Source organism: Panthera uncia, chromosome B1 (assembly GCF_023721935.1).
Source record: "Panthera uncia isolate 11264 chromosome B1, Puncia_PCG_1.0, whole genome shotgun sequence".
NCBI lineage: Eukaryota > Metazoa > Chordata > Mammalia > Carnivora > Felidae > Panthera > Panthera uncia.
Genome location: NC_064811.1, coordinates 165745543 through 165769049, shown reverse-complemented (window position 1 = coordinate 165769049; position 23507 = coordinate 165745543). Strand labels below are relative to the sequence as shown.

The following is a 23507-nucleotide window of genomic DNA, read 5'->3' as shown; positions in this document are numbered from 1 at the left end:
TATAAAAAAGATGACTTTACTGTTCTTCTCCCCACCCCCAAACCATGTAAAAATCACTTAATACTGCAGAAAGTTTGAGGGAAGGAAAACATTTCTGTTACAATTCCACATAGAATACTACTTTTAAAACTTCTGTAAAATATTACAATCCCTTTCATAGAGCTGTCATATTGTACTACAATTTTGAATCCTTCCTTTTGAAATAACATTTCTTTGTTGCTGCATCAAATAACTGATGTAATTCTCAATGGCTATGTCATGATTTGCCTATTTTCCTATTTGGACGCTTAGGTTGCCCCCCACCCCCACCCCCGTAAATAATGCTGTGGTGAACATCTGGTGCATCTAATGTTTTTTCTTCTTTTGGATTATATTCGTAGGACTACCTTTTTTTTTTTTTTTTTTTTTTAAATGTTTATTTACTTATTTTAAGAGGAAGAGAGCTGAAGCAGGGGAGAGGCAGAGGGAGAGGGAGAAAGAGAGAATCCCAGTCAGGCCCTGTGCTGTCAGCACACAGCTGGAGATCAGGACCTGAGCTGAAATCAAGAGTCCTATGCTTAACCAATTGAGCCACCCAGGCACCCCTCCATAGGACAACTTTTCAGACTTGTGATAACTGGCCAAAAGAAGATGTACTCTTTTTTTTAAAAAAATAAATTGAGATAGTAGGTATACATGTGGTTTTAAGAAATAATAACAGAGGTCTCAAGTTTCCCCCAATAGAAACATACCGCAAATAGTATAATAGTATAATATCACAACCAGAATATTGACATTGGTACAGTGGAAATATAAGACATTTCCATCCCTCCAAGGAGCCTTTTTGTTGCCTTTTTATAGCCACACCTCCCTCCTTCCGCCCACACTAATCTGTTCTTCACTTTTATACTTTTGTTATTTCAAAAGTAGAACTCATTCAAAAATGGAATCATACAGTATGTGACTTCTGGGGATGGCTTTTTTCACTCAGCATAATTCCCTGGAGATTACCCAAATTGTTGCATGTATCACTAGTTCGTTCCTTTCTATTGCTGAGTATATATGGTTTGTTTAACCGTTTGCTCTTTTTAAAAAAGTTTTTTAATGTTTTTTTTTATTCTTGAGAGACAGAACATGAGTGGGGGAGGGGCAGAGAGAGAGGGAGACAGAATCTGAAGCAGGCTCTAGGCTCTTGAGTTGTCAGCACAGAGCCTGACACGGGACTCAAACCCACTAACTGTGAGATCATGACCTGAGCTGAAGTCAGACACTTAAACGACTGAGTCACCCAGGTGCCCCTAACTATTTGCTCTTTGAAAGACATCTGGGTTGTTTCTGGTTTTTGGCTATTACAAATAAAGCTGCTGTGAACACATATGTACAAGTTTTTGTATAAACATAAATTTTCAAAAACAACAACAACACACACACACACACATTAAGGGGCACCTGGGTGGCTCAGCCAATTGAGCATCAGACTTCAGCTCAGGTCACGACCTCATGGGTTCAAACCCTACATCAGGCTCACTGCTGTCAGCACAGAGCTGACTTCGGATCCTCTGTCCTCTCTTTCTCTGCCCCTTCCCTGCTCATGCTTTCTCCCTCAAAAAATAAATAAGTAAGTAAATAAATAAAAATTTTCATTTCTCTGAGATAAATGCCCATGAGTGCAATTATTTGGTTGAATGGTAGCATATGCTTAGTTTTATAAGAAACTGCCAAACTATTTCCACAATGGCTATACCATTTTGAACATTGTACATTTTATAGTTCTTCATCTGTATTGCTGAATTGTTTTCAAAGAGGGTCATGCTGGGGCACCTGGGTGGCTCAGTCGGTTGAGCGTCTGACTTCAGCTCAGGTCATGATCTCTGGTCTGTGAGTTCGAGCCCCGCGTCGGGCTCCATGCTGACAGCTCAGAGCCTGGAGCCTGCTTTGGATTCTGTGTCTCCCTCTCTCTCTGACCCTCCCCCATTCATGCTCTGTCTCTCTCTGTCTCAAAAATAAATAAATGTTAAAAAAAATTTTTTTTTAAAAAGGGTCATGCTAATATGCATTACCACTAGGAATGTAGAGTACATAAAATATATAATGTTTTGCCACATACTTTTAAAAAAATGTTTTATTTGTTTTTTGAGAGAGACAGCACGAACAGAGGTAGAGGCACAGAAAGAGTGGGACATAGGATCCAAAGCGGGCTCTGCGATAACAGGCTGACAGCAGTGAACCTGATGCAGAGCTCGAACTCATGAACCATGAGCCTGAGCCTAAGTCGGATGCTCAATTGACTGAGCCACCCAGGAGCCTTTTGAGTATGGGCTGTTAAGATTTTAAACTTTTTTGCCAATTTCTCAATATGTTAATATTAAATTAATATTTTTTAGGTCAGTTTCTAACCAGACTTTTTTCAACTTCTTTTCTCCATATTGGTTTTATGATAACTAAACCCAACCAAAGGAAGACTCTTCCTGTCTCCTATAGAGCTATACACAGTAGCCCTTACCTTCTGACTAGAGCACTAGATGAAGTTGCTTTGATTTCTCTGGGCTCTGAGGTCAGAGACATTTTAGTATCTCCTAGGTATTTTGTTTCTTGTTTTGTTTTTTACAAAGATACTTATCCATTGCAGAAAATTTGGAAAATTTTAACAAGCACCCAGAAGAAAATGAAAGTCATCTGTTATACGCTTGAAGTATTAAAACAAGTATTTATTACTTGTAGTAATAAAACAAAGTTGTTTTTCTATGCATGTAGATTTTTTAAATGTTTTTATTATTTTATATTAGAGAGAGAAAAAGTGAGAGTGGGGGAGGAGCAGAGAGAGGGAGAGAGAGGATCTAAAGTGGCTCTGTGCTGACAGCAGAGAGCCCAACGTGGGGCTTAAACCCACAAACTGTGAGGTCATGACCTGAGCCCAAGTTGGATGCCAAACCAATCAAGCCACCCAGACGCCCCTATGCATGTAGATTTTTTTAAATTGAGGTGTTTTACATATGGTTCTAAAAGCTGCTTTTTTTCCATCTTAACAATATATTATAAACATTTTTTGAGTTACTGAATATTCTTCTAAATTGTAATGTTTTTTATTTTAGAGAGCGAGGGAGAGAGAAAGAGAGCCAGTGCACGTGGGGGAGAGGGGCAGAGGGAGAAAGAGAGAAAGAGAGGGAGACAGACTCTCAAGCAGGTTCCACATCCAGTGCAGAGCCCGACATGGGGCTTAATCCACGACCCTGGGATCATGATCTGAGCTGGAACCAAGAGTTGGATGCTCAATGGACTGAGCCACCTAGCGCCCCTACCTTATAGTTTTTATTAGCTAAATAGTACTCCACATTGTTATCTTGCACCATAATTTAACCAGTTTCCTTCCTGCAATGCTGATTGGATTTCCACAAAATTTTTCACCCCAACAGGACAAGAGAAGAAAGCCTTCTATCTTTAATATTTTGGGGCTTGCTTCCTAACAACAATTACTGTAATTTCCCATTAAGAATATTCTCCAGTGTTCCCTCTAATTAGACTAATATACTTTTGGCACCATTCTCCTTTCTTTATTTACTCTAACACCTCCCTCTCCATTTTCTTTCAAACAGTGTACATTCTTTTATCTAGCCTCAAAAGAAACTTGTAAATCGTTACCAGCTGAACCCCATGTCATTGCATCTGTGGTTCTAGCGATCTTATTAATAACATTTTATTTCTACCTATTTCATAGTAAAGGCAATAATCTCATTCTTGTCTGATAATGAAATTAATAAACTCAAGAGCAAATACAGTTTTTTTGGTCTAATGCAGAATTCAGAAGGTATAAACATTCTGTCAAAAGCCTATTTCTATGAATTCTCGGTGGGCATTGGAAATACTAAATGAATAAGAAACTGTTTTGGATGTGTGTCTGTAGAATAAAAGGAATGTGTGGTATGAAGATGCTATCCAAGTTCAAGCCATTGCATGTTCTCTATGAGTAATTTACCCTAATTTGTTTGCATCATTTTGCAGACCATTATTTGCTGGTTCGTCCTCAGGTCTTTGACCTCTGTGCATTGGAGAGCTCAGGATTCAGTCCTCAGACCCCGTCCCTTTTTTCTCTATACTTACTCTTTTGGCAATGGTTCAGTTTCTCAGCTTCAACCCCTGTGATAAATGCTGATGACTCCCCACTGCTTATCTCAGCATGGACCTCTCTGAACTCCAGATGTGCATCTCTGCCTAGCCCACCCTTCCACCTGCATATCTGCGAGCCATCTCAAACCTGTGTCCATACCCAAACTTTTTAAGGTTTATTTATTATTATTTTTTTAATGTTGATTTATTTTTGACAGAAAGAGGCAGAACACAAGTGAAGGAGGGGCAGAGAGAGAGGCAGACACAATCCAAAGCTCTAGTATCTGAGCTGTCAGCATGGAGCCAGATGCTGGGCTTGAACCCACAAACCGTGAGATCGTGACCTGAGCTGATGTCGGATGCTCAGCCAGCTGAGCCACCCAGGTGCCCCTAAATTTTATTTTTATTTAAGTAATCTTTACACCCAACATGGGGCTTGAACTCATGACTCCAAGATCAAGAGTCCCATGCTCTACCAACTGAGCCAGCCAGGTGCCTCTCACACCCAAACTTTTGATGTTCCTCAACTACATAGAACAATTTTTTAATGTTTATTTATTTTTGAGGGAGAGAGAGAGAGAGAGAGGTGTAGGGGCAGAGGCGGGGGGGGGGGGGGGGGAGGAAGGGAGACACAGAATCTGAAACAGGCTCCAGGCTCTGAGCTGTCAGCACAGAGCCTGACACAGGGCTCGGACTCAGGAACCACGAGGTCATGACCTGGGCCAAAGACAGCCGCTTAACCAACTGAGCCACCCAGGTGCCCCTCCTCCTCAAACTACTTTAAAGTGTTCCCCATCTCCATACACGGCAACTCCATCCCTCTAGCAGTTCAAGTAAAAAATTTTGCAATTATTCTTCACTCCTCTCTCTCGTGTGACACATCTAGTATGTCAGCTTTTCCAGATCTATCCCGAATCTTACCACTTCTTACCACCTTCACTGACATCCCACCCTGGGCCTGGCCATCATTTTTTTTTTTTTTTTTTTTTGCTGTGATTATTTAAAACAAATTTTTTTATGTTTGTTTATTTTTGAGAGAGAGGCAGAGGGGCAGAGAGAGAGGGAGACACAGGATCTGAAGCAGGCTCTACAGGAGAGTCAATGCAGGGCTCATACTCATGAGCTGTGAGATCATGGCCTGAACCAAAGTCAAACTGCTTAACCAACTGAGCCACCCAGATGCCTCTGCTGTCACCATTTTAATAACTTCCTAACTGGCCTCCCTGTTTTCACCTGGGCCCCCTCCATCTAGTCTCAATGTAGCATAATTAACATATTTCACATTAGGTCACATCTCTGCTCTAAACTTCCCAGCGGCTTCCCATTTCAGAGTAAAAACCAAAGAATTTAAACTGGCCTACACAGCCCTACGTAATCTATCCCTCCACCCACCATCTCTCTGTCCTTAACTCCTACCACACGCCCCCCCACTCACTCTGCTCTAGTTGCACTGGTCCCCTTGCTGTATCTGAAACAATCTGGTGTGTTTCCTCTTCTGGGCTTCTGCACCTGCTACCTGGAATGCCCTTCCCCCACATAATTCTGCATAGCTCCCCTCCTCTCTTCAGTCAGGTTTTTTATCCCAGAGTCACTTTTTCAAGGAAGCCTTCTCTGATAGCATTATTAAATATTGTAACCTCCCCCACGACATTCTCTTTCCCTATTTACGGACTTCTTTTTCTCTATAGCACTATATTTTCTCTAATATATTTAATATATTTTCTCTAATAGACTGTAGAGTTTGTCTGTCCGTCTCCCCCCCCACACACACCAGAAAGTAAGCCCCATGAGAGCAGAGATTTTTCCCCTTCTTCCACTACAGTATACTAATTGCCAGAAACAGTGTCTCACACAGAGTAAGCACCCAATAAATTAAAAAAAAAAATTTAATGTTTTATTTACTTTTGAGGGAGAGAGAGAGAGAGAGAGAGAATGAGCGGGAGAGGGGCGGAGAGAGGGAGACACAGAATCCATGAAGCAGGCTCCAGGCTCTGAACTGTCAGCGCAGAGCCCGATGTGGGGCTTGAACCCGTGAACCACGAGGTCATGACCTGAGCAGGAGTCAGATCTTAACCGACTGAGCCACCCAGGCACCCCCAATAAATTTTTGTTAAATGAATGAATGAATTCCAGTTTGTGTTGAGACCAAGTAGCAAATCCAGATGTGCGCTGGAGAAATAAGGGTGGATTGTTTTCTGGTGGATTGTATCAGTGATTTAACTTTAGCACCATTGATGTAAGAGCTATCTTTGCATTGTGTGTCTGTATGTCTTCTCTATAGGTTCTCTGTATGCAAGTCGCTTCATAGAGTAAGTAGGTAAGCAGCAAATAGTGAGTGGAGGGAAGCCTTTGCAGCATGGCAGCAGTTTCTGTACACACTATGTCAAGACTTGTCCCTGGTATCTTGCCAGGAAGTGCCCAATGGTATTCCATAGCTTCTACATTGTGCTTGTCCTCTCGGATGTAACTCAGTGGTTATTCCAGGACCATGGATTCATCATATTAGTCTTTTCACTTCTTATTTTGGTTGTGATTCTTTCTTCATTGCTTGTGGTCTTTTGTCCCTTGAAGTCCCTTTTGCCCCTCCAACATTTCATTAGTGTCTCTCCTGTAGCTTTTTCAGTGTCCTTAAATATAATTCAGCATTTTCCCAGTCTTAAAATTATAAAGTCTTTAAGTAAAAAACAGCTAAAGAACTTTAAACGTTCAATGTGGTGAAGATTGTAAGAGGTCTAAACATAATTTCAAAACAATAAAGTAAATAAGCACTGAGAAATCCACACAGTTTTTATAAATAGTCACTGCCCACTCCTGTCATTGCCAACACATGTCAATGAACAAAGTTGTTTTTATGAGCTGTCTGGATGTGTTTGCATTCATTGGCCCTGAGATCTCCACACTTAGTTCAACCATGGGGAAATACACGTAAACATTTTCAGTCTTTAAAATGCACAAATAATATTAAGACTTAAATCTTTTTTCCTTACGGCCTCTATCTATTGCCTCAGACTCTATTTGCTCTGTGTCCTACCATGAACAACCCAGCCTTTGCAGTCAGACCTGAATTTGAATCTAGTTTTACTTCTTATGAACTGAGTCTCATTTCCCACCACCAACCACTTCAAGATGAGACTGAAAGATCCACCTCTCAAGGTTGTTGTGAGAATCCCGTGCCTAGGGTCTTGGTACTTAAATGCTTTTGTTATCATTGGAATCATACTTTAGATATACTATTAAATATGGAAACTTCCAAGCATGCACAAAAATGCCGAGAATAGTTTATTGGACCTCCAAGGACCCAGCTTCAACAATTATCTACCCATGCCAATCTTGTTTCATCTGTCCGTCCCGTGTCCCCCTTCCCCCTGATTATTTTGAAATAGATCACAGATATCATGTCATTCATCTGTAAATATTATAGTAGGTATCTCTGAAGGACACATTCTTTTTAAAAATAACCATAAAATCTTATTATCAGAATATCATTCCTAAAAACTATCAAATACCCCCTTAGTATTCAAATTGCCCGATTGTCACATGGGGTTTGTTTTTGAACAGTTTAAGTCAGTAGCCAAATAAGGTCCATACCCTTTAATATTTTATTGGAAATACAATTAAGGTATGGGAAGAGTTTTGCCATAAGAATGTGCATTGTAGGGGCACCCGGGTGGCTCAGTTGGCTAAGCGACTGACTTCGGCTCAGGTCATGATTTCATGGTTTGTGGGCTCGAGCCCCATGCTGGGCTCTGTGCTGACAGCTCAGAGCCTGGAGCCTGCTTCGGATTCTGTGTCTCCCTCTCCTCTTTGTGCTCTCTTTCTCAAAAATAAATAAATGTTAAAAAAAATTTTTTAAATAAAAAGAAGAATGCGCATTGTAGTGTTGTTTAGAATGGAGAAAAATAAAATAATCATAGAAGAATAGGGGATTGGCTCCAAAAAAAGGGTATGTGACCTGACAATAGAACATACACAGCAGTTTAAAACAATACTGTAGAAAGACTATGTATTGAACAGAAAAGGTATTGGTGAGTGAAAAAAGCAGGTTATAAAACAGTATTCACACTTTCTATTTTTGTTAATAAAATATATATCTCATATGCCTATTTCGAATGGTGGGGGGAATGAATGATTTTAATTCTCTCCTAAATTTTAGAATTAAAATTTCTCATCATTCTATAGTGATCATGTATTACTTGTGTAATAAAAAGTTGTTAAAAATAAAAATGCAGCAAAAGCGCATTTTGGTGGTTGTTTGGTTTCATACAGAGTTACTTATATTTGGCTTGTTAAGCTTCATTCTTACCATATGTTTTCTCATGTGATCTGCAGAGAAGTCCTCAGAGGCAAGAAGAAGCAGAAGCCCTGAGAGGCTTTGTGCCTCCACCTCATGCTAGCACATAGCTCCACAAAAGCGCATTCATACAGCTGTTGTTCACGCTTGGGACACATGATCTCATGCGGTCTCCACATGCCATCCCGGGAAGGTGGGAGGCAGAGGTGTGCTGGGACTCATCTTCCTTTTAAGGGGAGAACCGAGTCACAGAGAACATGACTTTTCCTCACACCGCCTCTCAGGTTAGCTGTAGGGCCAGGTTTTGGTCCAGATGTTTGGTGCTGGCCATAACCATGAGATTACGTTTTGCATCTCTTCGGGATTGCAACATTTCAGTGTAGGTGTGCAAGAGGCGGGACCTACCTCTGTTTGGCGAAGGGAGTGCTTAATCCTGTCTCAATGTAACACACCGCACTGCATTCTGTGGTTCAGGATCTGACCCAACTTGCTCAAATTCTCCACACCCATTTAGGGAAGGATTGGCTTCTGCTTGTCTTTGCTTTCTGTGCAATATTCACATTCTGTCCACTGTCACCTTCTCTAACCTTTACTGCCTGCTGATGTCCGCAGCCCCCAGGTCCTGTGCACTCAGCTCATGTCTTCTGTGGCACTCTGAAGCCTGCATGGTCTGTCTGCTGCCCCTGCACCAAGCCCTCCCCACCCCCACCATGCTCCTGCTTCCATGGTCCCTTCTTGGCCATGCTCCACCTGTATTCAAGCTGGTTCGGACTTCTTCTCTGAATCCTTATCTGTACCTTGCAATTTAGTTGTATATTTCTTGTTCTCTATGTCCACCCTTTTCCCCCTAAAAGACTGTGGGCTCCTTGCAGGTAGACATTGTCAATAATGATGACAATGATAACAGTTCTGATAGGTGACTGGGCCCTTCTGGTGTACAGGCCCACAGCTTAGTGATTTACATAATTTCTCACTCAGTGATGGCAGTGTTTATAATGTCACTTGACAGATGAAGAAATCAAAGCTCTGAGAGATTGAGTAACTCATCCAAGATCACTCAGCTAGAAAGTGAGAGAACAAGAATTTTAATTGTGTCTGTTTAATTGTAAAGCCCATGCTTTTCCACACTGCACACTCTTTGTCACTGTTGGTTGCTTGATTCAAATTTCCTTGGGTGTTCTTCACAGTGGCATCCCTGGAGTTTTCCTTTGGTGGTAGCAAAGCCTCCTGTCAATAAGAGAGCAGATAGTACTCTCCCTGGCCCAGATGGTTGGCTGGGATGAGAATATTCCAGGCTCTCTGTGTGTTCTTCCCACCCCATTTCTTGCCTCTGCACACCCTTCACTGCCCAACAACTCCTCTCTCTTGTCCCTTTCCCCAGGGACACCTAAGCAGCCAGAGGACTCTCCCTAGACAACTGGGAATCCCTGGGACTGCAGGTCTAATGCGTTTTGATAGAGTTGGTAAAAAAAAAAAAAAAAAAAAAAAAAAAATAGAGCCATGGATCAGCCTAAGTCCCTGAGGAGAGAATCCAGACTGAAGACAAACCAACCTCCCCTACACCGCCCCCACATCCCCCATCTGGACCCTTTCCCTTCAAGGCTCCCCTTCCCTTCCCCCAGTCAGAATCCCTGTTTAGGGGCTCCCAAGCCTTTGAGCACAGCTCCACCCCTCTCCCAGCACCTAAAGTTTGGGGGCTGCATTCAAGTGAGAGATTTCCAAGTAGGGGTGTGTTAGAGGGACTTCTTCTGAGGGCAGCTTGTCCTGGAAAAACAAGGAAAAGAGTGGCAGCCACCGCTGCTATCTCTGAGGACATCACCGTAGCTTCCCAGGAGACCCTCTGCCCTTTCCCCTCCCACACCAGCCCAGGAGAGCGAGCGAGCAGAGCGATCAGGGACCGAGCTTGCTTATCGTCACCTGACGCTGGGCAGCCACTGATCCCATTGGTGGAGCCAGATTCAGTCTGGCTCTCTCGTTCTTTCTCGCCTTCTCTGCCTCTCTCTCTCTCCTCCACGCTGCTTTGATTTCGCTCTTGCCTCTCCTTGCGCTTGGCTGGGAACATCGCCTCTCTGGGGGCAGCAGCAGTGCGCTGCAGAGCCGGCAGGAGCTGCCTGCCGGGGCATGGAAGAAGCCTCTTTGGCAGCCTCGAGAGGAGCGAGAGGAGAGCGAGCGCGCCTCTGTCTGTGACCCAGGCGTCGCCGCTGCCCCTCTCCCTGGGGAGCACATCCACACAGAGGTCTCTCCCTTCCCTCCCTTCCAGGTCTTCCTCTGCAGAGCCCAGTGGAGCCAGGTGAGTGCCCTTTCTCCCCAGAGCATCCTGCTCTCAATTCTGAGAGGGACTCAGGTGGCAAGGGGCTAGGAGGTGGGGGCACCAGGGGCCTGCCACTGCCCACGGTACCCACCTGGATTGCCATGGCCAACGACCTTGTCCCCTGTTCCCCTGTTCCCCAGGGCCTTGGCAAAGAGGTTAACCCCCGGATCCAGTCCCCGGGGCACCACAGTCAGTCACCCCGTGACCATTCTGCTGCAGTCAGCGATGCCAACAGGGACAGTGGGGTGGGGAGAGACTTCCCTCTGGCTTGTGGGTGGCTTTTCTGGATGGGCATGGGCAAGGGGTATCCGTGTGCACGGCATGTATGCATGCTTGCGAGGAGCCTGGAGGTTTGCTTGCGTAGATAGTTCTGTATGTACACGCCTGTGCTCATGTGTGGGTCTCCACTGCTGTGTGGCATGTTTAGGAACATACGTTTCTTGTACATGTGAGGTACGTGTGTGTGGGGGGGGGGTCACTTATCTGAGTAGCCTTTGGGTTATGTGGGCGGGGGCAGTGTGAGGCAGTATATTTATGGGGTGGACATATCATTTGTCATGTGTGTGGGAGTACATGTTGAGGGAGGGAATGCGTGCAACCAAAGCATTTCTATGTGGGGAGGGGCGACTCCAGAGCAGAAAGGGATAGGTAGGTGGAGAGTGTGGGCAGAAGCCACTGGCTGTGGGCAGCGCCTTATAGGTGTGCAAACCTGTTGGCACGGGAAGGATCAGGGCTGGCAGAGTGTGGCTAGAGACAAACCACATTTCCATAGTTGGGGTCTTTGAGCCTGGGGAAGACTTGAGAGAGAATATCAGAATATGGGCAGAGGTTGACGTGCGTGTGAATACACATGTGTGTGCAAGCAGGCATATGGGTTGTATGCCTTCTGTGGAGGTAGGACGCGCCTGTGGCTTTCTCTTCCCCCCAAATATAGCTTGTGAGAATGTGTGCCTGTATATGTGTGTGCGTGAGCCTATGAACTTGAACATGTGTGGGTCTGTATGGAGGTGACAGCTTGTAGAGGGGAAACTGTGGGACATTCTTAGAATGTGGAACGTGGCGGAGGCACCCGAGTGCGTAGGTGAGTGAGTGGGACCGAGAATGTCCGAGGAGGTGTGTGCAGCCCGTGTGCGGCAGGTGTGGGCGGGCACATTCAGTATATGTGTGCGTGTGTGTATACGTGGGCACGCACACATGTGCCTACCTGTGTGTGGGTGTGTAAATGCTTGTCTTGGCAGTGTGGGTGTTTCTCAGGTCCTGTCTCAACCTGTCCCTCACACGCTGACCTTCCCCAGTCACTTGGACCTGGAGAACTGGGGCTCACACCCACCCTCGGTCCACCCTGCTTTGCTGTTCTCCCGAGTGTCACTCACGACCACTCTCTCAAACTAGCATGGAGGAGTAATGTCAGCTTTTCTAGAACTGTAGAAAGAAAGGATGAGCCAGGTCCTGGAGATGCACCGCCTCCCCTTGCAAAGATGGCTGCCCCGTCTCTGGAGGAGACTCTGAAGAGAGGAGTATTGAGGAATAGGTGTCCATATGTGGGGTAGGCATAGACTGAATCCCCTGTGGATGGGAGGTGGTGGCTCAGGCCCTTTCTAGCATGGGATTGTGTCTGTGTTGGTGTGTTGTGTTGGTGCATGTGTGTGTGTGTGTGTGTGTGTGTGTGTGTGTATGTGTGTATGTGGGTGCATGTGGGTGCATGCGTGTGTCTCCCTGGGGAGCTTCTCACAGGGAGCCCAGAGGATAGCAACTCCCCACGTCCCCACATCTGTCCCCATGAATCGCAAACTGGTTTATTATCATCCAGTTGTTTACCAATCCTATTCTGTTTTATTTTTGGGTGGACCTGGTAGCACCCCCATGCTTGTTTACTGTAGGATTCTCTGTGCACAAGCCACCGGCATTTGGCTGGACTTCACAACAGGCAGGCTCACGCTTTAGGGTAAGAAGCTCAAATGAAACAAGGGCTCAGGGGACACCCTGGAATAGGTAAAAGCCATCACCCATATCCTTCACCCCGTGCCTGCCACTCAGGCAGCCCACGGATGAATTTAGAGGTATCAGGCTCCACGACAGGCTTAATTGACAGGAGAGTGTGGGTTGGATCTTCTGGAAGCTATAAATAGAAGTACCTGCTTTCGAAGGCACAAGGTACCCTTACCCTTAGCACCTGGGCAAAGAGAAGAGAAGACGCAGAAGGGGAGAAAAGGAAACCACATTCCAGAAAGCTGAGGTGTGCTTGGACGGGGCTTGAGAAGGAACCAGGAAAGCCTGAGCTTCACTGGGCACTAAGCAAATGCCTGGGAGCAAGTCCAACCCACATTCATGTTCTTGTCCCAGAGACAGTCTCTCCCCACTCCCTCTCCCTTCCCCACCCTGTTTCCCAGACCTCATGAGCCAGGCCACAGTCAAGGACAGTGTCAGATCTTCCTAGCAAAAGCACAGGTGAGTGACAGTGCTATGGTCCTTTCATACCTGGAAGAGCAGCCGGGGCAGAAAAAGCAAAGGTGAGAGAAGAGGAAGGTGAGAGAAAATGCAGTTACTTGAAAGGGAAGGATAGAAGGAAGAAAAATAAGTAGCAATAAAACCATGTGCACCTATGCATATACACATGCCACACATGTCACACACACACGCACACGCACACACGAGGGGACACAACCTTGGCTTAATGATAAAGAGTTTGAGCTCTGGAGTCAGATGTGAATTCCAATCATTTTCTAGGCTGTGTGACCTTTGGCATCTTGGTACCTCCCCACCTCAGTTAACCCATCTGTAAAATGGGGATAGGGACCCCTGAGTGGCTCAGTCAGTTAAGCATCCGACTCTTTATCTCAGGGGCTTGAGTTCAAGCCCCACATTGGGCTCCGTGCTGGGCATGAAGCCTACTTTAGAAACAAATAAATAAAATAAAATGGGGGGCAATAAGAGTACCTGCCTATTGTGAGGTTTGCACGATATGATGCTTATGCAGTTATTATTACCACACAGATGCCCGAGGAAAATGTCAAAGGTAAAACCAATTATTTAAACAAGTCAAGCAACAGAGGATCAGCTGAAAGGAGAGAGTGATAGTTGAAAAGTTATGGGTGAAAGAAGAGCTGTGTCCCACGCTGCCCCCTCCCGCCACCAGTGTATCCAAGGGCATCTCCGTGGCATTTGTCCTCCTAGCCCTGCATCTTGGTGACCCTCCCTGAGTCACCCCTAGAGACGAGGGCAGCCCAAGCCGGAGCGACCTGTCACCCTTGGCCTCTCGGCTGCCAGTGCCCTCTGCCTGCCTCAACCCTCACACCAGTCTCCTCCGTGGGTGCTTCCTGTCTCTCCTATGCCTCGCACAGCTCTCTCCACCCCCACCCCCTTTCTCTTTTCACGCCTGCTGGCTGAGAGCCCCCCTCCTCGGTTCCATCTGCTGCAAATCTGTCCTGCCTGGCGTCTGCAGCATTCCCACTGCCTTTGCCACCTGTCAGGTGCGTCTGCTCAGCAGACCCCTCTGAGGAGAGCCAAGAACCCCCCAGGGGGGACACCCCATCCCACCTTTGGTCTTATCCCTCCACCATGCAATCTTCCCATGCAATCTTCCCATCAGATTGGATGAGGCAGGTGTAATCAGTGGATTATCCCCAAGGTTCCAATTTGCAAGAGATGTTGGGAGCAAGACATTCCAGAAAATTCAGTGGCAGGGAGAAAGCTGCTAATTCTTCCTCTCCCATCAGTCCCCAAAGGAGCCAAGCCACAGGGGAGCATGGAGCTGCTGTCCACGCCCCACAGCATCGAGGTCAACAACATCACCTGTGACTCCTTCCGCATCTCCTGGGCCATGGAGAACAGTGACCTGGAGAGGGTCACCCATTACTTCATTGACCTTAACAAGAAGGAGAATAAGAACTCCAACAAGTTCAAGCACCGGGTGAGTGGAGGGTGTGCAGAGGGCCTCTTGTTTACACCCCTCCTTAAAGGGAGCAGGGTGATGGAATGCTTGTGGGTGATCATCAGGAGTCAGAGAAGCCTGGTTCAGATTACCCTGTGTAATCTTAGGAAAGTTCTTTAGCCTCTCTGAGCCCAAGTTCCTTCACTGGTAAAAAGGGAATAACAATGCCAGCCCCCGCAGGCTTGTGAGAGGCTTTGGTGAGGTAATGTTTGCGTGGTGTCTGGCTTGGGGCCCAGCCACCATGGACACCATTATCGGCATCATGACTGGGCTTCAGACGGATCAGGAAAACCTGGGCGGGGGGGGGGGGGGGGGGGGGGGGGGGGGGGGGGGGGGGCGGGGGGCGCGGGGGGGGGGGGGGGGCACAGACATCACACCTGGGGCTGGTGTCTCAGGATCCAACAAAGCCCCCGACTCAGGAAGCAGCTTTGTTGTTGACTGTGTGGGCCACTCGGACCATGGGCAGAGGTGGGGCCCTTTGCTTGGTCCTCAAGGACGCCTCTTAGGCCCCTGTGATCCTCTCTGGCCCTGGCCCTCTGGCTTACTAGTGTGGCTGGGTTTAAGAAAGAAACATGAGAGAGTCCTCCGCTGGCTGGAGTGTCCTTTCCCTGGGTCAGAGCAGTGTGGGGGTGGGCGGGAGGAAGGCTCCCACCTTCTCAAGCTGGCAGAGATGAAGGGGGAAGAGTGAGGTGGGAAGGAGCTGGTTCCCACGACGACCGTATCATGTGGGTTACTCACCCTCTCTCTCTTTGGAACTGGCTCTCCCGATCTGGGTGTCTTTTGGCAGGCCAGTTGCCACGGTGACGTGAATGTTCAACACCACCCCCTTAACCCTCCCCCCCCAAAGAATAAGGATATTTTCCCTTCCTCCCTGGCTCTCAGCATTTGCCGTTGCCGTGGAGACGGCACTGCAGTGTGCAGAGCTCTCGAAGTCTCCCTCGAAAACGGAGGTCTCACCGCCCTCAACTTTTCGGCCTCCACCCCAGTGGCCTTTCTCCCTAGTTCCCAAGAGAGTGGGTGTCAGGGGGCATTGATGAGGGGTGGAGGCTGGGGGCTATCAATATGGCCTTCCCAATGGCCACTGCTTACTTCCTCAGGAAAATGATGGCCAGGGCACCAAGCCATTGAATCTTGGAGACTTTGGCCCTCCTCAGGTGGCCCAGGTGCCAATCTGGGGAGTGTGAGGTCTGGCAGAATGCCAAGATTGGACGTGACTCCCAGTTTGACTCTTGGCTCTCCGTCTGTATCCCATTTCTCAGGATGTCCCCACCAAGCTTGTGGCCAAGGCCGTGCCACTGCCCATGACAGTGAGAGGCCACTGGTTCCTGAGCCCCCGCACAGAGTACAGCGTGGCCGTGCAGACCGCCGTAAAGCAGAGTGATGGAGAGTACCTGGTGTCCGGCTGGAGCGAGACAGTCGAGTTCTGCACTGGGGGTGAGGCCCTGCTGTCCCGCTGCTTTAGCACATCTGGCTTAGTTGTGATCTTACCTCAGCACACACTTAGGAACACCTGCCGTATACAGGCTCTATGCTCAGGCTGTCAGGGAGATACTCATGGATGAGCCTCGCCCCTGCCCGCAACAAACCTGCAGTCTGACACAGGAGGCAGATGTGAGCCCTGCTAATCATGTTGACAATACCATTCCCGTACAGGCATGGAGTTACTTTTCTGGCTTGGGGCAAGCATGTTTTTCTGAACTGTAGTAAAATGCACACCAACACAAAATTTCCCATTTTAACCATTGTTAAATGTATAGCTCAGTAGTATTAAGTACGTTCACACTGGTGTGCCACTGACCTCCAGAACTATTTCAACTTCCCAAACCGAAACTCTAACCCCATTAAACAGCAGCTCTCCCTTCCCTCCTCACTCCAGTCCCTGGCAACCACCATTCCACTTTCTGGGTCTGTAAATTTGACTACTGTTGGTACTTCACGTGAGGGGAATCACAGTATTTGTCCTTCTGCAACTGGCTTATTTTGCTCAGCATAATGTCCCCAAGATTCATCCACGTTGAGCATATGTCAAAACGTCCTTCCTCTACAAGGCTGAACAATTGTATGTGCGGACTACACATTGTTCATCCATCATCGGTAGATGGATACTCAGTAGGTCATCACATTTGCTTGTCTTGAGGCTCCACTTAGCCTGGAAAATGACCCCTGTTCAGTGGTCCTGCAAACCTCTTAGCAGAATTCAGTTGGCAAATTCCAGCATGAATAAACACCAGGCTTATGTGTACTTGGTCGTGGATGACCCACGATCTGCCCCACAATATTCCATTCCTTTGGTGTCCACAGTGAGAATTGCTCCAGATCTCTCTCTGTCACAAGGAAGGGGCAGGGAACATTCTTAGCCCCGGGCCTCTGAAGCTGCTGGTTCCATCCTCTGCCAAGGCCTATGCCCCAAGTCTCCTTGACATGCCATTCTCTTTTGAGTGGTGCTTTTTCTTAGCTCGGCTGCAAAACCCCACTCTCTGGAGGTGCTCCCACTCCTTGTGGGGAAAGCCTCTGGGTTTACCCCAGAACTCCACACGTGGTGGAAGTTTAATTCAAACTGGGGAGTTGGGGATGGCTGCAGTCCAGTCCACACTACTCTTGCCAAACCCAGCACCCTGGCCAGGGCTACATCAGCAAGGAGGAAAGGGCACCTTTTTCTAATTTGTACAAAGGCTCTGTCTTGGCTAGCAGCCGCCCTGCCTGGGCCCCAGGGCCCCAGACTCTGATCCTGGCCCTGGGAGGTGTCCAATCTTACCATCCTGTTTCCAGCCTTCCCTGCTTCTCCTGGGATGCAGATGCACTCACTGCCTCAGACCCTGGTCCGGCTAACTATTCACTTCAGTGCTCTGTGATCTCCTCATGAGCCCCCACCTGTAATTTCCACTGGCTTCCATAGCCTTCTGCCTGCTGGGTTTGAGTTCTCCCTAGAGGACCTCAAATTCTCCCCTCTCAATCCTTCCTTTGCTTGCTGGTCCTCTTCACATGAGGATAGCTAGTGATTACAGCTCCTGGGGTCCCCAGTATGATTGTCTAACTGGGCAGCCCCTGCCCCTTTCTGACTCAGAGCCCTGAGCCTCTGGCAGCGAGGGTGCAGAGGTGCACCCAGCTGTCCATGTTCCCAGCTGGGCCACCTGGCCTGTTCCTATGTGGTCCAAGGTGCTGTAACTCTTTGGTATCCCCTGTTGCTCTGAGGACAGTTGTGGGCTGGCGTTCAATGTGCACAGTGGGTGAGTGTGGGAGGCTGTGATGCTCAGTCTGGCCCTGGGCTTACCAGCCTGGACTCTTGCAGACTATGCCAAGGAACACCTGGCCCAGCTGCAGGAGAAGGCCGAACAGATCGCAGGCCGCATGCTCCGCTTCTCTGTCTTCTACCGCAACCACCACAAGGAGTACTTCCAGCATGCCAGGTACGGCATGGCCCCTAGCAGGGCCTGGGTCTCTCCTTCCTCTCCTGGCTCTGCTTTGCCCACACAGCCCTGGCTGTCTGACATCACCCCCACCTTGTCATTGCCAGACCAGAGTCCCCATGGCATCTTATCACAGGCTGGCTCTGGGGGGGGGGGGGGGGGGGGGGGGCTGGCTGTTTGGGATTGGGCTCCAAGGAAGGAGAGGACTCTCCTTGGGATGGGGCTGCCTGGGGGAACCATGCTAACTGGCCTGGGTGAACGAGATCTCGGGTTTGTTCCTCCTTTGGGACAGTTCCTTTCACTGGGTTCTAATGCCAAGGGTCAGCCATCTCTCCAGTTCAAGCCCTGGGTCCCTGGGGGAGGTGGTGAGGGTAGCACAGAGTGACAGGTTTCCATGCATGAAGGGTCATTGTTTTCAAACTGTGTGCTGGATAGCCTGGAGGCTCCAGGAAGCTATCTCAGGGCACTTTGGTGGGGGGGAGGGGGGTACTGACGGGTTGTTGAAGAAATCAGGCTGAGTCTTGGTGGGCCCCACACCTATCATTCAGCTGGAGCATCTTCAATTTTATTGCCTATGGACCGCCTATGTATAATTTCCTTCGGGGAAGAAAGAGAGGGGCTCTGTAGTCCAGAAATATTCAATCCAATTGATGATCTGGTCCAACCCACTCAGCCTACAGAGGGAGAGCCTGAAGCCCAGAAAGCCAGTAAGTCACTAGTTACTTGAGACTTCCAGGACCAGGCAAGGGTGAGGCTGGGTCTGGGGCTGCCCATCCTCCCCAGGCCTGCTGACACTGCTCCAAGACATTGTCCTTCTAAGGCTGGACTAGGGCAAGCTGCTACTCTTACTGTCTTTGTCATTGTATTCAGCTGGGGTGGGGCGTTCTGACCCTACCCCAGGGCAGCAGGGAACAAGGGAGATCTTTGGTGTTTGTACTAAAGAAGAGAGGCAGTGAGGTGTGTGGTGAGCTCACTGGCCCAGTTTGAGCTCCTCTTTCAGCAAGTAAGAAAGAGTCAGAAAGCACCCATATGTACTAGGATATAAAGGTGAATAAAGGCAGAGTGCCCCCTCTTGAAAACCTCAGAGGCTATCGGGGGGACAGTACAGACAGATGGAATGTAATGAGTGTGTGTGTGATTGTTCAGTAAAATTCAGTGTCTGCACATAGTTTTGTTGAATACAAATGCCTGATGCTCCTGGAAGATTTTGAGAGCAGGGGATACCTATGCTGGGCCTTGATGGATGATCAGGAATTTGCCAGGGTAGGTGAAAGGAGGTGGGAAAGGCAGTCCAGGCAGAGGGAAGAGCACTGCAAAGGCACAAAGGCAGGAAAGTTGGGGTTCACATGTGGCTGGAGGATCTTACCTATGGATGTGGGGGTGTTGGGAGGTGGGTTAGAAAGGCCAGATCATGATAGCCCTGCTTTTCATGAAAGCCTCATTAAAGGGTTTTAAACTGGGGAGTGGTAGGTTCAGACATCTCCTCTGCGAAGGAGTGGGCTGCATCAGCTCATCTCCAGGGCTCTCCCTGCTCTCACATTCTGGAATGTTCTATTTGTGACTGATGGAGGCGGCAGCGGGTGGGAGAGCAGGGTGCTGCGCTGGCTCCCTTCTCAACCACACACAGCAGCCAAGCCTCAGCCCAGCTAACCAGCGGCATTTTCTCTTCCCTTTGGCATTTTTCCCCGGGGGTGGTTAGGACCCACTGCGGGAACATGCTGCAGCCCTACCTGAAGGACAACAGCGGCAGCCATGGCTCTCCAACCAGTGGCATGCTCCACGGCGTCTTCTTCAGCTGCAACACAGAGTTCAACACAGGCCAGCCGCCTCAGGACTCCCCCTACGGCCGCTGGCGCTTCCAGATCCCTGCCCAGCGCCTTTTCAACCCCAGCACCAACCTCTACTTTGCAGACTTCTACTGTATGTACACAGCTTACCACTACGCCATCCTGGTGCTGGCCCCCAAGGGCTCCCTGGGGGACCGCTTCTGCCGTGACCGCCTGCCCCTCCTGGACATTGCCTGCAACAAGTTCCTGACCTGCAGCGTGGAGGATGGGGAGCTGATCTTCCGCCATGCCCAGGACCTCATCCTGGAGATCATCTATACCGAGCCTGTCGACCTGTCCCTGGGCACCTTGGGGGAGATCAGCGGGCACCAGCTCATGAGCCTGTCCACTGCTGACGCCAAGAAAGACCCCAGCTGCAAAACCTGCAACATCAGCGTGGGCCGCTAGGGACTCCTGGGGAGGTGGGGGGCTAGAGAGAGATGACAGGCAGGGTGGCGATGGGTGGCCTAGGTTCAGGGAGCTGGCTTTCTCTCCCCTGCCCCCCCTCCCCCCGCTCCCTCCACGCCACGGCCTCCCCCTTCCCCACCCCGCAGGCGTTAGAGGCAACAGAGGGCGGTCCCCTTGGTGGGCGTGGCCTATTCAACGTCTGGTGGACTTGGAAAGGCTTCTTAGCCGCGGTAGGTTGGTGGAAGGAGGGTAGATCTCTGGAGATTTCCCCATTCCCGGTTTCCCCGTCCTGCTGTTTCTTGCTTCATTCCGGCCTCCACTTAACGGAGACTCTCAGCCTGGGGGCTTTCGCTGAGCAGCCCACCCTAGCCAAAGCCCACGAGTTGCTTGCCCGCCCCCAGAGGCACAGCAGAGAGATGCGGGGTGCTCCTTTTTAGCCCCGCCCACCCCACTCAGGGCCAACCACAGAATGCCCCTCCCCGCTCTGCTGGGCCGGGGACCTCCCACTTCAGGCCTGGCCCTTTCCCTCTATACATAGTCTCTTGCACCGCTCTGCCCCCCAGCTGCTCCTTGACTCCCAGCACCCTCTTCCTGCATGGGGAGAGCTGTCCCTTCCTTTCTCCATCTGCCCTCTAGAAAGGGGCCCTCTTTTTCCTCTCGGCTTTGGGGGCTCCGGGCTGTTGGGACTTTTCCTTTCTTACCTGGAGATGATAAATACCCCAGCATACCTTCTCTCTTGCTCAGAGCACTGAGGTCTGGTTCCCCCAATGGCAGCCACTGGGGTTGAGGAGGGGGAAAGAGACCCCTGAGACCCAGAGGTACCCCTTTTAGGCCAGGAATGGGCGGCCTCACGCTCCGAGGGGACCCAGTGTGGAACTAGAATTGAGGGCTTTCCCTAAGAGCCCTGGCACCCTGCCTGACTGTGCGCTTTGCTCGCTCTCTTTGCCACGGTTCCGTGACTGCCCTGTGCCTGTGTGTGACCTGGACTGTGGCTTCCCTGCCACCGCACCTCACACCCCACCCACTGGCACTGTCTGCTCCCCACTGCGAGCCTGTTGGCAAAGAGCTCCTTCCCTGGGGAGTTCTTGATGAAGTCTTCCTGGGCTTCCCAGCGTTTTTGCCAATTTCCTACTTTTGTATGGGTCATGAGGGTGGTGAGGGTGAACCCCTGAGATAGGCGGACCAGGTCGGGGGGGTGCTGGGTAGAGGTGTGGATGAAGGCAGCTAGCTGTTTGGGGGATGACGGAGGTGATGTCAGGCAGAGGACAACAGCCCCCACAGTGAGAGCCGGATTTCTGTGATGAAGTACAGAAGGGGCCAGCAGGCCAACAAGGCCATATCTCAGTAAGGGCACAGGTGGGACAGCTGGTTGCCTCTTGTGTAGCCACGGGGAGTGGTGTGGTCAGCTGTCTCTGTGGCACAGAACAGGTCTGGGGGCCCTGGGAGATGCATGGAGGAGAGGACATGGGCCCCCAGGCCTTTTCCGCCTCTGCTGACAGCATTGCTGTGGGGGTGGCCCACTGCTCTCCCCTGGCCCTGTGTCTGCCCTGAGCTGGGGGCACACCTGCCTGTGTTGTGCTTGCATCAATAAACCACCATGGCCTGAGAGCCCCGACTCTCTTTGGGCTCTGGGAGGGGTAGTTCTGACTAGGCAAGTTGCACAAGCACAGAGGAACTCAAATGGGGATGCCCCCCAGGACAAGACATCTGGAACTGTCTCCAAGGGTGTTCCAAATCTTGCTGTGGGAGGCAGAGCTCAGAGAGCAGAGCAAAATCTCTAGCTTGGAAGGGACTTTGAAGGTCTTTTGGTACTTATGACCTTGCACTTTGCAGAAGGGGAAACTGAGGCTTCTTAGAGGAGAACCTATAGCAATCTGGAGACCTAACCAAGGTCCTCTTTTTGGAGCCCTTCCCAGTGCAGCAGCCTGACACTGCATCAACCCCAGATGCTACTGAATTTCCCTCCCCCAGAGCCCAAATGTCCCCTCCCCAGCAGGGCTCCTCATTTGCAGATCTGAGTCACCTCTGCGTCTATTATTATGGACTTATTAAAATGATCCTCTGCTGGAGTATGAAAGCTCCAGAAAAATTAGAGTCACCTCGCTGACACTTGCCTGGGCTGAGGGCCAAATGAACATGTGTCATCCAGAGCTTGGGGCATAGCCTCCTTGGGCTAGGGGAAAGCTGAAGGGCAAACGACCACTTCCTGAGGGCCTATTATGGGCCAGGCATCTGGCCAGGTGCTTTCACACACATCAGCTTCACAATGGCCCTGTACTGTAGTATTCCCACTTAACAGATAAAGAAACTGAGGCACAAAGAAGTTAAAAGGATTGCCAGGTAGGCGACAGTGCCTGGGTTTGATTCAGAGGCTGGAATCTTCCCATTGCACTGTCCTGTCCTCCCTCATGTATGCCAGGGACCACCTGGGCTGTAAGACATGGGCAGGCCCATCTGAATGTGGCCCTCTCAAGGGTCTCCTCCACATCTCTTCTGGCTGACCAAGGCTGTGCCTCCATCTTGAATAACACCAGGGGGGGCTGTGGAGTCACAAATGCCAAGGAGCCTTCTTTTAAAGGAGTAGTGGGCAGCACTGGTGTCCAGAATTCCATGGATGGGGAGTGACCTCCAGGATCCATCCTTCCACCTCTGGTCAGGACACCCCCACCCCACCCCAGAGGGGTTTTTGGAATCCTCCCAGAGGAGCAGGCTTTAGTCTTCCTTTTGTGAGCCCTCTGGGTTTCTTAGGAAAAGATGGACTCCCAGTGTCCTCTTAGTGGGGGATGAAGGCGGCAAACTGAGGTGGGGGTGGGGGTGGAGCCACATGCAGGTTTCTCCAGAGAGCCTGCTTCTCCTTCCTCTCTCCAGATGGCTGCTCTCTGGCATACTGCCAGCCCTGTGCTGCTCAAGGCGCTTGTCAGAGCTGGGTCAGGGCACTCACTGGAATCTGCCCTGGGGTCCCTTCTGGCCTGTGTTTCTCTAATCTGACCTGGTGAAGGGAAAAGAGGTCTACATGAGAGTGGGTGCACACGCAAACACACAGAAACACCACCTCCCTGTGCTGGGTTTAGAAGACACGCTTGGCTGCCACAGAGAGCCACAAGGTGAGGGACTACCCTGGGCTGTGGCTGCCACTGTCCAGCCAAGGGATTCCAAGTTAGCCCCGCTCCAGTACAGGCAGGGAGGGAAAATGAGGCAGAGGCCACCAAGGGGTGTCTCCAGGTTACAAGTGGGGCATAGCACAAACACA

The 23507-nt window shown here is 49.5% G+C and overlaps 1 protein-coding gene and 1 long non-coding RNA gene across 2 annotated transcripts; one reads left to right on the top strand and one right to left on the bottom strand.

The window, feature by feature from the left end:
- Positions 1–9285: 9285 nt before the first annotated feature.
- LOC125923327 (uncharacterized) lies at positions 9286–10905 on the bottom strand. The gene is made up of 3 exons (XR_007457991.1): positions 10292–10905; positions 10058–10138; positions 9286–9601 (listed from the first exon to the last, which is right to left on the bottom strand). It is a non-coding gene; the product is annotated as an uncharacterized LOC125923327 (long non-coding RNA).
- A 3028-nt stretch (positions 10906–13933) lies between these two features.
- On the top strand, positions 13934–21865 carry PHYHIP (phytanoyl-CoA 2-hydroxylase interacting protein). The gene is made up of 4 exons (XM_049631533.1): positions 13934–14595; positions 15876–16050; positions 17906–18023; positions 19723–21865. The coding sequence occupies exons 1-4, from the start codon at positions 14431–14433 to the stop codon at positions 20255–20257; spliced, it is 993 nt and encodes a 330-aa protein (XP_049487490.1). The 5' UTR covers positions 13934–14430; the 3' UTR covers positions 20258–21865.
- The last annotated feature ends 1642 nt before the right edge of the window (positions 21866–23507 follow it).